The sequence below is a fragment of the Rhizopus delemar genome, genomic scaffold (genome assembly GCF_000149305.1).
Source record: "Rhizopus delemar RA 99-880 supercont3.5 genomic scaffold, whole genome shotgun sequence".
NCBI classification, from domain to species: domain Eukaryota; kingdom Fungi; phylum Mucoromycota; class Mucoromycetes; order Mucorales; family Rhizopodaceae; genus Rhizopus; species Rhizopus delemar.
In genome coordinates this window covers 2,761,154-2,777,566 of record NW_027137831.1, presented here as the reverse complement: position 1 = coordinate 2,777,566, position 16,413 = coordinate 2,761,154, and the positions used below count along the sequence as shown (strand labels likewise).

General features: G+C 33.5%; 4 protein-coding genes across 4 annotated transcripts; all 4 read right to left on the bottom strand.

Moving 5' to 3' along the window:
• Window positions 1-117: 117 nt before the first annotated feature.
• RO3G_07780 (uncharacterized protein) lies at window positions 118-1,416 on the bottom strand (the record flags this gene model as incomplete). The annotated part of the gene is made up of 1 exon (XM_067662370.1): window positions 118-1,416. One exon carries the CDS (start codon window positions 1,414-1,416, stop codon window positions 118-120), a length of 1,299 nt encoding a protein of 432 aa, XP_067518471.1.
• A 2,170-nt stretch (window positions 1,417-3,586) lies between these two features.
• Window positions 3,587-4,956, bottom strand: RO3G_07779 (uncharacterized protein; the record flags this gene model as incomplete). Its single annotated transcript, XM_067662369.1, has 4 exons — window positions 3,587-3,623; window positions 3,684-3,774; window positions 3,921-4,769; window positions 4,944-4,956. 4 exons carry the CDS (start codon window positions 4,954-4,956, stop codon window positions 3,587-3,589), a joined length of 990 nt encoding a protein of 329 aa, XP_067518470.1.
• Window positions 4,957-5,802: 846 nt separating this feature from the next.
• RO3G_07778 (uncharacterized protein) lies at window positions 5,803-6,920 on the bottom strand (the record flags this gene model as incomplete). Its single annotated transcript, XM_067662368.1, has 4 exons — window positions 5,803-6,156; window positions 6,214-6,344; window positions 6,399-6,634; window positions 6,685-6,920. 4 exons carry the CDS (start codon window positions 6,918-6,920, stop codon window positions 5,803-5,805), a joined length of 957 nt encoding a protein of 318 aa, XP_067518469.1.
• A 1,194-nt stretch (window positions 6,921-8,114) lies between these two features.
• RO3G_07777 (uncharacterized protein) lies at window positions 8,115-10,058 on the bottom strand (the record flags this gene model as incomplete). The annotated part of the gene is made up of 1 exon (XM_067662367.1): window positions 8,115-10,058. One exon carries the CDS (start codon window positions 10,056-10,058, stop codon window positions 8,115-8,117), a length of 1,944 nt encoding a protein of 647 aa, XP_067518468.1.
• Window positions 10,059-16,413: the final 6,355 nt, after the last annotated feature.

Genomic DNA, 16,413 nt, shown 5'->3' with positions numbered 1-16,413 from the left:
TTTTAAAAATTAATAAAAAAGAAAAACTTGTAAAACAGAAGAAAGAAAAAGTAGGGTTAAGCTTTTATAATTAAAGAAAAGAGGCGAAGTGTTACACGGATCATATCCATTTTTATTTCATAGATCCGTGGCATGAGCAGGTTCATATTTACCAGCATAAATAGAATAGCCTGATCGAATTACCTCATCTGTGCTTCTTCCTTTTGTTTCTGGCAATACATAGAAAGCCATTGCTGAAAGTATTACAAGAGAAATACTAAATACATAAAACACCTGTGCCCCACCTAACAAGTTTTTCAGACTCAAAAACCCAGCAGAAACAATAAAGTTGGTGATCATGTTCACAGCCAAGCCTACTGAGCATGCACTTGATACTGCTTGAGTCTCGACTAACTCGGGTATCATCAAAAAAGGTATAGGGCCTAATCCAATAGCAAAGGAAGCGATGAATCCAATAATAGCAAACGCGGAGGTGTAATGATATCCTGATTCAATACTCCAACCTAGTAGAAATCCCATAAAGGCCATAAGACAGCTAGAAGCTAAAAACAGCAAACGACGACCTACTTTGTCCATCAGAAAGGCTGATAGTATTGTCATAACGAGATTGACAATTGAGATGTAAACAGTGATCATGCCTGAGGATTCTGGAAATACAGTGGACATAATTGATGTTGAATAGAAAATAACAGCATTCACTCCAGAGAGTTGTTGGGAGATTTGCAAGAGTAAGACAATTGTTAGTGGTCGTTGATAATAAGGTGAGCTTAAAAATATCCAACTGTTCACCTTTGGAAGATGATTTGTTTGAATCATAACCGATCCATGTTCCTCTTCCAAAGCTTCATCTTCACTGGCCCATTCTCGTCTCCAGGAAGTAACCTCTTCTTCAACTTGCTTGATTGTCCCACATCTTAATCTCAACAGCGACTTTTTTGCTCTATTAAAGCCTCCAGGTAAGGAAGCAAGATATCGAGGCGAATCGATGCAAAAAGGTAAAAGACATGATTGTAAAACAGCAAGTAAGACACCAACACCCAGAATAGCTCTCCAACCATCTACTGTAGACCAAGCGAGTCCAACCACTTGAGCAGCCATAATCCCCATGACAATAGCTAGCTGATTTAATGCTCCAAATAGTCCTCGCTTGGATGCCGGTACGCACTCCGCGATGTAAGCAGGAACAACCACGGTTACAATACCGACACCAATACCTGATACAAATCGACCGGCCATCATTGTATTTGCTGTTGAAGCAAAAGTCGTCATGAGAGAACCCATTCCAAGAAAGAAATTGGTGCCAAATAAGGTCAATCGTCGACCATAACGATCGTTAAAATAAGGGGCGACAAGTGCGCCTGCTAATCCACCTGCTGTTAACATAGAAACGACAAGTGCGAATTCTGAATCTGGCATGGGTATGCAGTTAGGTAAGCTGTACGCTGTAGAGATTTGTTGACACTGGGATATGACTGATTGGGGCGTGTTTAATTCACCATTGTGATAACCAAACTGAAATGCGCTCTTGGAAAAAAAGAAAAAAAGAGGTAAAAAAAAATACTCACACCCAAAACAGTGGAGTTATATACTCTTTACCAAAAGCACTGTAGTTATGACGAATATAAGATAATAGGTCAGTTCTTGATTATACATTGCATATATTCATAAACGAGAGAAAAAAAAAAGTATTCCGTATTCGGAGTTCAGTGTTTTTAAGTGTAAACTTCTACTAAACTTTAATTTGAAAAGGAAACAATACTAAGCGAAAACCATAAAGATTCAGTAACAGTAAAATGTTCTCATGGTATGCTATTCTTACCTATAGTTGCCTTTAAGTTTATTCATTAGATTGAAGAACAGCCGTTTGTCGTGATGCTTTTTTTTTTGGATTTCGTATGCAAATCGGTAGTCGATCTTCACCGCTCCAAACTTGTTCAGCAATATAGAATATGTTTTTTGCTGCTAAAATGTCCCTGTTTCAAAATATATTTCAATTGTTGCATACTAGTATCTGATGGATAGATTTATTATCGATAATTTGAAAAATCGCATGTTCATTGCTTATATGCACAGTAGATCTATTATATGATAAAGGAGATAAGCTTGAGAAAAAAAAATGAGTAATGTTAGTAATTTCTTCTACTATAAGTAAATAGCACCACTTCTGTTTTTAAGTATTGCTCATGATATGTTGTATGTACTGAATATATTGCTGCTCAGATGTAGTTTTTGTTGTGGGGGTATCTGCTTCTATTTCTTTGACATCCGTCTCTTGCTTTCAAATATTTTCATTAATCATACTACCGGCTATATTATTATATACTGTTGTTATTAAATGTCATACTTTGTCCTCGTCGTAAAAAGAAGGAAAGATGTGTTTGCTCTTAGGGTCTACGGCGCATGAACGGAAATATCTATTAATTTCTTCAAGTTGGAAGTCATCGAGACTTAGTTCGATACGATCAAGCTGACACTCTTTTATTCTTGCGAGTGATACTCTATAGGTGTAACCGTCTGCATATATACTATTGAGAATCATCCTGTCTTTTTAATTTGGTGAGCAAATTCATTTGATATATAATATTCATACACATCATGTGAATAGGAAATGATAGTTTCGATATTTAACAAGGCTGAAACTGATATAAAAAAAATCCCTTAAAATAGGACTTGTAGTTAAATTTGATAAATTTTACTAGGATAGACGTATATAAAAAAAAATGAAATAAATATAAGTTTTGAGTAAGCCTATGTCATCATTAATACAAAATAAGAAGAAGCACATTTCTACTCTTGCTATTGATCCTATAGCTATGCTGTACACAACAAATGTCATTCTGGCGAGTGAACTTAAAGTTGATTACAGTTAAGAATATCATACTATGAGAAAAAAGTATTGTTGCTAAATCTTTATGATTTTCGCATAGTACTATTTCCTTGTTTGGTTTCAAACTTATTTTCAAATCATCACACCATAATTTCAAATCACTGTGTAAACTACTAATATGTATCGCTGCATTTCATTTTATTTTTTCACAAAAACTACTTGACCTGTGCATGGCGAGGCGGCAACGCTTTATTTTTATTCAATACAATTGATATCGCATTCATAGTATCTCCATTGGCCTCATTCAACGCATCCAGTAAAATGCGTGTATCCTCGCGAGGCAGTACAGTTATCATATAAGCTAGTTCAGAAGAGTGCTCTTTATAAATCTCTTTTGTAACATCTGACCTAAAAGACCTTGGTGTGCTTATACTTGTTTTTATCAATGAAGGATTAACTGCCCTAACCGATCCTCTTCTGGAGCATGGTGATCTTTTATTTAAAGCATTCACTCTGTGATTTATTGCTTTATGTTGATCATATTTGGGTAGTTGAGTAGAACGCGAAAGGCTTAAACGACTGATGGATCTTCCAAAGATACTGCTGCCGTATGTACTGTTGTTTTGACTTGACATTAAAAATGATTTGTTGTCGATTGCATTACTACGCTTAGAGAATGCTTGCGAACCTGCTGCTTTTTTTAAAAATAATGAGATGGATCCACTGAATGATGTGCTCATGCTGCCTTGAGAAGAGTAGTCAAGGTCTGAATTCGATCTTGGTATTGGAACATAGCCTAGGAGCATTTGAATGATTGATTTTCTATTAGTCTTTTCTTTTTTTATTATTTATTTACCTTCTTCTAGAGCAGCTGGCTTGCCTCTTGTTGACATGAACTGGCTCCAATTTGTAATCGGTGATTCTGCTTTTAGGCATAAATCGAGCGTCTTTTCATAAAATAAAATTCTTTCAAATATATCAGGTATACGCATCATCTCTTCATAAGATCTCGGTATGTACTTTTGAGTGGCCTGGAATTGTTTTTTTTCGGATTGTCTTCGAGGGCCTTTAATGGACCGTGAAGATTTTTTACTTGAAATGGATGTTGCTCTTGATTGAGATACAGGCTTAACAGATTGCTGCATTGGCTGTTCATAAAGAAATGATTTTGTAGACAGAGACCTTAAAGATACAGTAGCACTATCATTGTCCGCTTGGACCTTTTCACCTCCTTTTCTTAAAGATAAACCTCCTGTTGACATGCCTACGTCTGGTTGGATTGAAGAAATGCTAGAATCCTTCATAAAGTACATTGAAGGTTCGATGACCAAGCTCATATTTTGTGAAGAGGTCAGTGAATGGAGGGATTTTGATGGTTCAAGTAATGTTTTTTCGTCTTTTCTTATGCTGGCTCTGTAGTTGTTTGGAATGGCCTTTCTTTGTACACGCTTCAATTGTTGTTCCTCTAATCCATTTGTCATCTTTTCATCAGGCTTGTATTCTTTAAATTCAGGAAGTTGTATTTGTTTTGTTTCTTCTCTAATCGCAGGTTCTTCTTCAGCCACCTTTTCTTCTTTGGGCGCCCAACTCTCTTGTACTGTTTCTTCAGATATGAGGTTTTTCTCTATCCTCTCTTCAAACACCTGTTTCTGTACTTCCTCTTTAAATGTTTTTTCTTGTAATCCTTCTTTTGGTATTTCTATTTCAGGTATCGTTTTCTCAGATAGTACATCTTCAGGAATCTTTTCCTCAGTTTTGTTCACTTGCTCTTCCAATACTAAATCATCAGGTTTTTCTGAACTACTTTTTATAATCCCCTCTAATTCACAAGTAGTCATCGCCTCCTCTGTAACTTGAGCCTCACATTCATTTGTAATTTCTTCATCTGGCTTTTGTAGCTGTACCTTGCTTTGAAGTTGATTGTTTTTAGGAACTGATGAGCCTATGTTCAAGTCTTTATCACATTTATGCAAAAAATAATTTGTCTATTTATCCCCTTATACCTTGATTTTCCCATACATCGATAAATAATTCGATTTCTCGAATTTGGTCAAGGATGACTTTAAAACAGAAAAAGAGGTAAGTCTAATATGTATCTTTCATTGCGCATGTATACCTTGAGAGGTCATAGTAAAATAAACAAAAAATAAAAAAATAGAAAGAATACTAAAATATGATGCCTTTTTTTTTTAATAAAATTTCTATTTTGTCCATTTTATCATATTTAAATTAAACATAATTCAAATACATTATAATGATTGAGAGTGAAAGTGAAAAGGCTTGGGACAAGATAATTTATGCAAAAGAGAATTTCTTATTCTTTTCTTCATCCTTTAAAATGAATTATTTGATAACTATGAATTGAGATGATAACTAATCGTGTATTTTATTATTTTTTTGTATATGGTTTTTCTGTGTGATTTGAATTCTTTGCTCTCTATAGCAAGTTGCTTTATATTTAAATAAATACTGTGAAAAAAGTGGATTAACCTTTATCTTTTCTATTTCTTTTTTTTTCTAGTATCAAGACCTTGTACTTACGAATACATTTGCTTGTATTGCAGAGCCATGTATCTCCACATGAATGTACACTACTATATCATCCATTGATATAGAATAATGTTTCTTATCAGATTGCCAACAGATTAGCAAATAAAATCTTCTTTTTGGTATAATCCATATCTCTATCAGTCAATGCCTTCAGTATCATTTGAGTTGATTATATAGTGCCGTATGCTTCTACCTCAACAGTTTTTATCATCACAAGATACATCTAGTTTTCTTTAATAACGAGTATACTTCACATGTAAGACCATTCCATTTTAGATAAAGAAACAAGATAATATCAATGGGTACAGGAGATATGAGGAGCTAAGAAAATTAAAAAAAAAATATGAACGCGCGTTTAATTGTTCTTTCAAGAGGACAACATGTGTAACTAAACATGTAAAGGAGGGAGAAGACAAGGGGTTCTTTTATTTTTGAATTAAAAAAGCATACAAGTTCATAAAAGCTTTTGATTGAATAAATGCACGTTTTGTATTATTGATAATAAAATCGTATTCTTGATCATTTTCAGTATTGAATGAATTTTTAAGCCAAGGAGCCAAGCCTTCTAAAGCGCCTTGAAAGGTTTGTAAATAGGCGTGACCTACTGGGCCTCCCCAACCGAGTGGCATCTCGCGATATTCTGTTTGTATTATTTTCATCTTTTCATTTGTTAATAGATAGTCAAGTTTTGGCCCTACTGAAGGATCAAGATTATATTTGGCACAGAAGGATTCGAAAGCTTCAGTATAAGTCTTTATTATTGTATCTCCATTTGTAACCTAATAAGAAGTGATTTAATATGAATAGTATTGCCATTTTATATAAATCTATTTTACATTCACACGCATGTCTACATCTATCCATTGAAAGCAACCTCCATCTTTTAATATACGTTTGATTTCAGATATAACAAATTGCCATTCATCCAACCTGAAGGCTAGCTCAACGAACCTCATTTGAATGAAATCTGCAAAACATTACGATTAGTGTACGATGCATTTTTTTATATCTTAATTTATACCAAACGATTTATCAGGATAAGGTAGTCCCTTCAATATATTAGCTTCTATGAAATCAAGGTTGACAGGTCGAATGACTTGAGGGCATGAATTACACATATCAATTCCAGTAAACCGACAGTTAGGATATTCCAAGCTTTCTTCACATAACCAAGTAGCTGGTCCACAACAAATGTCCAGTACACACAAGGCTTCTTTTTCAAAATCTAGTATTTTTAATGCTTCTTTCATAATATTACTTTGCAAATATTAGTGAATGTTACATTCATAGTAAACAGTACAACTTACAATCCTAAAATTTCCTTTGTGATAAAATGCTGATCGTGTAGTCTATCAATTTCTTTATCATCTTTAGGTAGCATGTAAACACTATTCTCAATCGCATGATATTCTCTACCACAAATAATACGTGAATTCGGTTTTTCTTCTGGGAGAGTGCTAAGAGTTGGCTTGATCTTTTTATTATTGCAACGAATAGCAGCAGCTGCATTTAAAGAAAAATCTCGTGAAATAGTTCCACCCATGAATGATATTAAAAAGAATAAAAGAAAAAAAGTGAGATTTATGCAAAAGGGATCAAGCCCTTTTCTTTATTATATATCGGAACAAGAAAACAAAGCTTCCCCTTTTTTTAATTATTTATTATAAACAATCATTATTCCCTAATCTTTCCCTTTTTTATTTTGCTTTAAAGTAATAAAGATTAATCTCCTCTTTTATGGTTATTTGATCTTCTCCTTTTTCCTGCTCAAGGCAATTTAACAATTTTCATTCAAAACAAAAAGGAATAAGCATAAACAAGGAAGGGAGAAAACATATAAAGAAAACTTCTTTGTAAAGCATCTTATGACATGCACCATAAATATATACTGTCCGAGATAGGATCTCTTGGCCTTGTCTTTTATACTTTCGGAGTACATTCGTTTAGTCTTGGAAACATGGATCTATTGTTTAGTAGATTTTGTATATTCGTAAATAAATGTGAAAAGATAATAAATAAAAGAATTTTTACAAGACTGACTGTGTAAGTGCATGTACATAACAAAGGTCAGCCACAAAGCTCTAATTTGCTTATTAAAGATACTTTTTCTTTTTCTTTTCCTTTGAATATTTTCGTGCGTATCGCTATAATCCTAAATGGACCAAGTGGTAATTATCTGTAAAACAGGCTTTAAAGCCATTTCTTTATCTACTAACAAAGCAGGACTATCTTGATGATCATACAACAGTTTTGCTGTGCTCTGCGAGACAAAAAAAATCCCTTAAGGATTGTTAAGCTTACAAATATTGATTTAAACAAGTATATTCTCATCTTATATTAATGGCAAACTGCAAGGATAAAGATCATTAAGCTCCATGGATCAATTATCTTGGTTATCTAGAAACTGTAGTATCTACGCTGTGAATGCTTGTTTTTAGCCTATGCTGAACAATAAAACTTGTATTGAAACATACAAAGACAATGAAAATTGCATATTGCATATTGCATATCCATCAATTCCCATCTTTAGCAACTTTTGTGCCACACGCCTACTTTTGTTCCTGATTTTGTTTTTTTAAAATTCAAAATGTACATTGGATTGAATGGATCTACCCTGCTCACTCTTTTCCATCTATTTTAAAGGCAAATAGAAAAAATCACAGAAAGAGAAGAGCATTGACTTACTGGATTATAAGAGTATGTATTTGTTTTATTATTTGCAATATCTCAGCTATCCTTATTCAGCAGTATCTTGATTAATCTCGACATCATCAAATGCTTCGGCCCAACTACCGCTAAATGGTTCGGTCGGAAATTCCAAAGACTCGAGCTGTTCGTTGTCAGCATTTTGTATCGGTGATTCACTAGAAATAGATACGGGTGACTTCTTTTCGGTGTCATGATGGACTGTTGCCTTTTCTAATGATTCAATATTCTTCGATGTGAATTGGCTCCACTTATCCCCTGCCATTTCTTCTGGCTTCGGAGGAACACTCGATGCTTCACTAATTTGGTCATCCGTATAGCTTCTAAAGTCGCTTCTATCCCTATTGGGTCGCGTATTAACATAATCTGAGCTTTGATTGGGTATTATAGAACGAATATTGCGATTTAAATATGAACCATGGGGCGCATTGGGAACATTGGAGTCAAAAGGGGTTGTTTGCAGGCGTGGAGAAGAGCAATTACTATTTACATCAGGGTATCGTTGATTGTGCAGTCTAGGAGATAATATATCTTGATTAGATCTTGGGCGATATTCAATAGAAGCTTCACTTCTGGTCAAGTCTTTATCATCTTCTTCAGCACGATGCTCTGAATCGTATTTCGATCCATATTCCTCGTATGCTTTCATATCGTAGTCGTGATCATATTCTGACCCATATCCTGCGCTATATCTCGTGTCCCATCTTGAACAATGTTTTGCGGCGACTTCTACATTATCTTTCGAGCCCCATTCTTCAATTTCAAGAGGATCATCAAGTTCTCCTTCTTTCTTGGGATTATCAAACACGTAATCTGGATCTTTTTCAGCTAGTTCTTCTCGCCAATTGCCTTGGTCAGCTTTATTCAAATCGCTTTGAATATGGAGTTTATTATCGTGATAAAGATCATTCATGGCTTGATGGCTACAGGAACTATCCAAATCTGGAATTTCAGTTGCAGTTGAGGTCTGAGCGATTGTCAGTATTCCTTGATTGCCTGAGGGAGCATTTCGCACAATCGCACGCTGTCTATGCCATTGTTCAACTGTTTTTGGATTGGCAACTTTAGTAACTGTAAATGGCCAGTGATGTTCGTCTATGGTAGGATAGTGAGAGGTGGACTCATTCAAAGCAACTAGACTAACAACATCAAACACAGAGTATACGAGAGCTTTAGGAGGTAAAGGATGCTTGTTCCAAATACAGTCCTCGGCTGAAAATTGGAAGGCATCACGATAAGCCTTAATTTTTGTGAATGCTTCGAATCCTTCCCAAACAGTAGCAAATTTGGCCATCGCATTATTCAAACTGAGTTGCTCGCCTGTAACTAATTTTAACTTGGCTTGCAAATCCAGTACGGTAGCTAACTCTATGTTCTTGATAAAGCTCTCGATAGCCATCGCATCAGCTCTATAAGCCCATCCAGTCTGATTCAATTTGTCGTCTTCCAAAACAGGTTTCAAGTGACGTGTGATGGCTTCAATACCTACTAAATCTACCTGAATTGCAAATCCTTTTTCCTTGGACACTGCGATCTGCACCAGTTTAAGGACAGGAAGTTCTTTCTTGATTGCTTGAAACTCACAGTCTACAGCAATGCATGGGCTTGCGTGTATTTCAGGAATAATTGCCTTCAATTGGTCCTCTGTAGTAATGGAAATGGCTGTAATATGCTTGCCATTGCCGATAGGAACTTGAATCGTGGCCTCATCTATTTTTTTCCAACCGGGTTCTAGCTGATTATAATCGATTTGAATTGTAGGTTTGTGAACTTTTGCAGCCTGCGCGATGGGTGGTTGATAATTTGTCATTTTCTCATATGTTCTTCCGTGTTGAACAAGTCGTCTCAAAGGTTTTATTGCATCCTCAATCAGAACATGTTCATTTCCTTCAAAAATCGATAAAATGCCTATAGCTGTCTCGCTAGCAGATATGGCAACCTTCCAAATGTCATGGATTGTTGTTTGTAATTCCATTTTTTTTTATAAAAAGGAAAGTAAATATAGAAGACAACTACTTTTAAGCAATAAATTGTAAAGCTTGAATTCAGTGAAATGATTGGTCAAGAAATAGTAGTGGTATATGACCCTTTGAAATCTCTCTAAATTTTATGTTCAAGCTACTGGAAAATTTATCTTGGAGAGTTTATTTTGCGCTCTATAGATGCTACAGCTTGTAATATACTGCTAAATTACGCTTTTTCTCTTTGTACAAAATCAAAAAAATCTGGCTAAGATTTCTTCATTTTGACTGATTTGTTGTATTTATTATTCAAAGCCCTTCTTTAGCCTTAAAGATCTCTTGCATCTTGTAAAAAGAACCGATGCTGTCCACAAAGAGCAGATACGAAAAAAGATCAATTACATAAAGCTCATCTTTGATTAGAAATATAGCATAGAGTCGAATACTCTTTTCTAAATATTTATTTATACCAAATAAATCGCTTAATCGTATTATTCTATTTTAGCGTGTATCTATCATTAAATTATTATAAAACTGTTGCATTCACACCCACATTAATCACATTTTTTTCAAATATTAGCAAACGCTATTTATCTTACTGTATTATAGGCAGCTTTTAATTGCATTCTAATGGCTTGACTTTATCTGCCCTCATTATGTAATCGTATTCATTATAAAGGGTTTCTTAAGCTGTTGCGTTCGGCTTCTTGACATGTTCGGTCCTGTAATGTCTTTCAAAAAAATTATTTCTCTATTTGGTAGCTGATATTGTTTTACACAGAAAAAAAAACAGAGTAAAGCAACAGACTAGTATGGTCATCTGTTACTTCTTCTTTCTATAACAGATCTTTTTGATTGTGTAGGAAGATAAGCGATAAGCACTAAATAACATAGGCCTTTACAAAAAAAATCTTTTGGGCTTACAAAGAGCGGATTATTTTTATATATAAGTCATCCTCTGATTTGTTGTACAACTTGTTATTTAAGCCTAATTTGATATGTAAGAAACAATCATATATATCCTCATCCTTGTTTAATACATGGTTCCGAGAGATGCAATCAAAAATCAGTAAAATTGATTTTATACTCCAGGCTCATTTACAAGCACTGACTTAATACAATATCATTAATAGCACTAGGAAAAACTATAAATTCGAAAAAAGTGTTAACGTGAAGTTTTTTAAATAATTATTGATCATTTTAAAGCTATTCTTCTCACATAAGTCTATAATTTGACAAGAATGACAGCAGGACTGAACAATAGAACATGTGAAAATGATCTAACAATAATTAACCATTAACATATTTGTGCCACCTGATACTTTTATACTTGCAAGAAATTGCGGATACCTTTTTTTTTTTAAATAAAATGAACAACAAAGTTTTACTATTTAGACACTTACAGCTTCTCGTACTCTTTAAGCAGCTAACTGAAGTTAATATTATCAATGCAGATATTTGGTACTACCTTCACACATTCAATAGATTTATCAACTGAGATAGGCAAGCGCTGGTTTTTTGTTCTCCTCCTTCATAATTTATAAATTTAAATCAAACAGGGCTTTTAGCTCAAACTTGAAAGTTGAAATAAAGGGTTCGACAGCCAACACTTTAACATGATACTGCATTCCTTGGTAAAGTACATTAAACTATATTTAACATGTTAAAATATTTCTGATATAATACTTAACGACCATTATATCAATGAAAATTGGTTGATAATGTAATCTGCTTGGGTACTAATATTAGTAAACTGTAATAGTCAATTTTCTAGTTTGATCCTAAACCCTATAATAAACACAAATGCTTTCATTTGCTTTACTGCTTAATAAAGGTGACGAATCGACGGAGATTCAATGGATGACTATCTTTTTTATGATTTTTCCTCTCTTTTCCTTTCTTTGGAACTACCAAGAAGTAATATATTACATACCTGAAGATGTCATCCAAAGTTCAAAAGATTATGGTTCAACCCATCGTAAATAGAGAAAATAAATATACATAAAGACAAACAGAAACTAACCTTGAAATTCAAAAAAGAATCTTATTTTTAGATACCTTCAGAATGTAAGTTGCTCTTAAAGTGGATTGATTATAAAAAAAGAAAAAGGAAAAAGAAAGCTAAGCAGAAAGAATAGAAATCTAGAGTTCAAATTTGGTTGTTTGAAAAGGCTGATTTAAGAATTGATGGACAAATTATTGTAAAAAAAAAAAAGAGGGATTGCTTTTTATGTAGTAACTGTTATTGACGCGTTTCTCTCTAACGTTAGGGATTTGACGAATTTATGAATTTGGTACTTGAAGCTGCTGAAGAAGTAGACATAAAAAATAAAACAAGAGTTAAAATTGGTAAATAGTAAATGAACCAAAATATATGTGCCTAAACTGTTTTGTGTGTACAGGTCGAGTTTTATTAAAGGGAGATAATATCACTCTGATACAAGCAGCAGAAAATTAAAATAATTATATCTGTGCATACAAATATTAGGAAAGAGTATTTGGGGTTTTTTCAATTTAAAGAGTCAATGTCAATAAAAAATGTATTTTGCATGATAGTTTCAAGAAAATGGATAGACATAGAATTTACTTTTTTGTGCTATTTATATTACAGCGTATTCGGAGTTTTTGTCGTCTTGATTTTTCTTTTTGTCGGATCACAAAGGTGTCTAGCCACTTCCCAAATTTGCAGTATGCTACAAGCAAATTAAAATTATATTGCTTCTTTTGTAACTCTTTATCGTCAAAGCATTTCTTGGTATGCATTATAAGCTTTTTTTTCTTCTTCTATTTGTATTTTTAAGTATATGCGTGTGATTTTTGTCTTTTATTAAGGAATTAACACTTTGTTCAAGCAGGGTTCAAAAAAGAGTGTGTCGTGCTTGATTCCGAAATTTGAATTGCTTGAAGCCACCTTGTGAGAAGCCTCACTGACATAGCTTTGAGCTCGTACTTTATTTAGATAAAAAAAACTCGTCGAAAGGGTTGAGAAGAGGTGAATGCAAAAGAAAATAGATACTATTGTATATTCCTTTTTAACAAAGCATTTCACTATGAACATGAGTATTATCCACCATAATGTAGCCCATTTTAATCAAAAGCATCTATGGTATTATTATTCAAGTAGCTCAAGATGAGCTTAGTTCTAGTGCCTATTCTTCTTGTAGCGGCCACAGTTTTTCATGAACCTTTTTCTTTCGCTATAATATATATGTCGTACTATATCTAACATCAGTACATGGGCCAGCAGCTTATATGTTTTTCTCTCTTATTCTGTATAACTATTCCTTAGTCAAGTATCTTCTTTTAGCTCAGGTCAATATCTCCATCATGCAAATAAATCTTACAACGTATTTTATTTTGTAACATAATTACTATTTCATATCCTAGCCACTGAATAAATTACCAAAAATGCTAAGAGAGATTTTATTTAATAAATTTGCTTTTGCTAATAGCATGAAGTTTTGGTAAATAACCACTAATGTGGGTACCATAAAGCCACTGGGGTGAGTGTTAACGAAGCTGAACAATACAAATAATAAAAGAAAAAGTCTATAGTGAATAACAAAAAATCCTTAGATGATTAAGAGTTGCAAAAGAAGTAATCTAAGTTTAATTTGTAGCAGTACTCATCTAGAGGTGGTACAGTCGTTCCACTCTCAATTTAAGGATTTTGAGAAAAAATTCATTGGTTGTTCGAAGTTCATTGCGTGGATTCTGAGAAAGTAATTTCATGGCTCATTTTATTTCATTTGATACTTGAATAAAACATTTCTAATATAAATTATACCACAATGACAAAAGAAGTGAACCAGTTCATTGCTCAACATAAGAAAGCTTTTATAAAGATAAATAAAGCAGCTTTGGATGATATCAACAAAGTGAGTATTGATTGTCATTGAACCTTGTCTCCATGGCAATTATTGACTTAATTTGTTCTTTTGTAGGAACTAGATAAAAGTACTAACAAGAAGAGAAATAACAAAAGAAAGGTACAATTTTATTGAATCATATACAAAGTAATATTCTTACGCGTCATTTACAATATTGTTTACAATAGAAATCTGTTGTAAAGAGTAGCGCGGCGAAAAAAAAGAATTTTTTGATATATCTTATTTCAGCTTCACCTTGGTATTTTTTATCTTTGGAACATCTTTAATATTTGTTAATTAAATTTGAGTAAAGAGATCGAAGCAAAAGGGAACTTCATCTATTGTAGGAAGTAAAAAAAGATAGAGTAAGTGTTTATTAACTAAACATATTAAAAGTATTTAACAATTGAACCAATATGTTTAATCTTTAGATTGTGATCCTAAGCAAACTGCTAAGATGAGTGTATTCGTTTAAGTTCTGTGGCCATTGACAGGAGCTTAATACAGAGCAGAAGGTCTAGATTGATGTTAAACTTTACGTTTAGTACGCTCAACCTTGTACGGTATGCTATACCTGTGTTTGTGCCAAAGCCGGTAGCTTCTAAAAGATGATGGTCTTTTCGCAAAACGCCGCTAGACATGGTGTCTACTATGGTGTTTAGTAGGCTGGCTTTGATACGGCACGAAGACTTGAAAAAGCTTAAACAACCGAAAAGGTGCATTTAATTTGAAATGCTCTATCCACTGCAATACCATACAGGCTTCCGTTCCTATAAATGAAACTTGAAAATGACCCTACTTAATCACACTGAAGCTATTATAGAAGGTAAAGAAAAATCACCACTATGCTTTATTGACGTTACGATAATAAATCAATAGTGTTCTAGTAGAAGTAAGATTGCTTTCATCTTGATAATGAAGTAGGTCACGACAGTTTGTCAAACATATTTGTGTTAACCACTGGTGCTCATGTGATGGTCTAAATAACGGGAACTGGAGTGACCATTTTGTTGTTGCTATTCCAGTATAAGAAGACAGACGCTTTCACTAGGCGGCTCACTTTTCATAACTGCAATTCTTGTAAAATTGTTATGAATTCGTGCCACTTAGTATTTAAATGATTATATTAAAATGGGCTATGAGTTTAATCGTGCTTTTTAAAATCAAAGATATGGAAATGTTAAAGATGAAACCCATACTTTCCGAAGGTGTTACTTATTCTTGATGAGTCTTGAAATATCGTTACTGTTTATTTTATTTCCTCTCAAACTGTCGGTCGTCAAGAGCAGGCACAGGCCACTATTACTAAATACTTCTTCGAAGGCGTACGACCAGAACTTTACGATGAAATCTTGCTCGGAATAGAACGCGACTGTTTGTGGCTTGAATAGATACTGTTTATATAAATGCATTTCAATGCTATACATGGCGTTTTAGAAGAAAGAATATTATATGAAATCCTGCTAAAAAATACTTGCATTTGTCTGTAGACATTGAGGCTGTGGCGTTGATGGCTATTATTCGGGGCATATGGTGACTTAAGAAAATCTTTCATAAGCTTAACAGATAGAGATTTTTTGCTCTATTTTGCGAGTCAGCTAAGTTATTCTTTCAATGGAAATAAATGTATGCAGTAATATTAAACTTACTTTTTCCTCAAAGGCTTTAATAATGCCAATGTCTTTAGGCGTAATCATTTCAGTCGACTTATTCTGGCAATCGTTCAAATATTTTTTAAATCGTCTGAAAATAAACTGGCTTGTGAACCTTTACTTGCATTTGTAGTGTCAATTATGTAATTTTTGGTAATCCTAATACAAAAAAAAAATTACGCATATTAGTATAGCCATTCAAATAAAAAAGTGGGTGTATTTTCATACATTTGAAAGTGCTTCGCTTTTTTGCCTTCATTATCATTTCGGTAGTGTTTTAAAAATAAAACTGCGAGATTACTGGTAGTGTTGATCTAAAGGAAAATGGGATAAATAATTTGATATGGAACAAATCAGAAAAGATGTGTATTTAAACCTTTCTTTTTTTTCGCCACGCTGCTCTTTACAACAGATTTCTATTGTAAACAATATTGTAAATGACGCGTAAGAATATTACTTTGTATATGATTCAATAAAATTGTACCTTTCTTTTGTTATTTCTCTTCTTGTTAGTACTTTTATCTAGTTCCTACAAAAGAACAAATTAAGTCAATAATTGCCATGGAGACAAGGTTCAATGACAATCAATACTCACTTTGTTGATATCATCCAAAGCTGCTTTATTTATCTTTATAAAAGCTTTCTTATGTTGAGCAATGAACTGGTTCACTTCTTTTGTCATTGTGGTATAATTTATATTAGAAATGTTTTATTCAAGTATCAAATGAAATAAAATGAGCCATGAAATTACTTTCTCAGAATCCACGCAATGAACTTCGAACAACCAATGAATTTTTTTCTCAAAATCCTTAAATTGAGAGTGGAACGATTGTACTAGAAAAACCCCC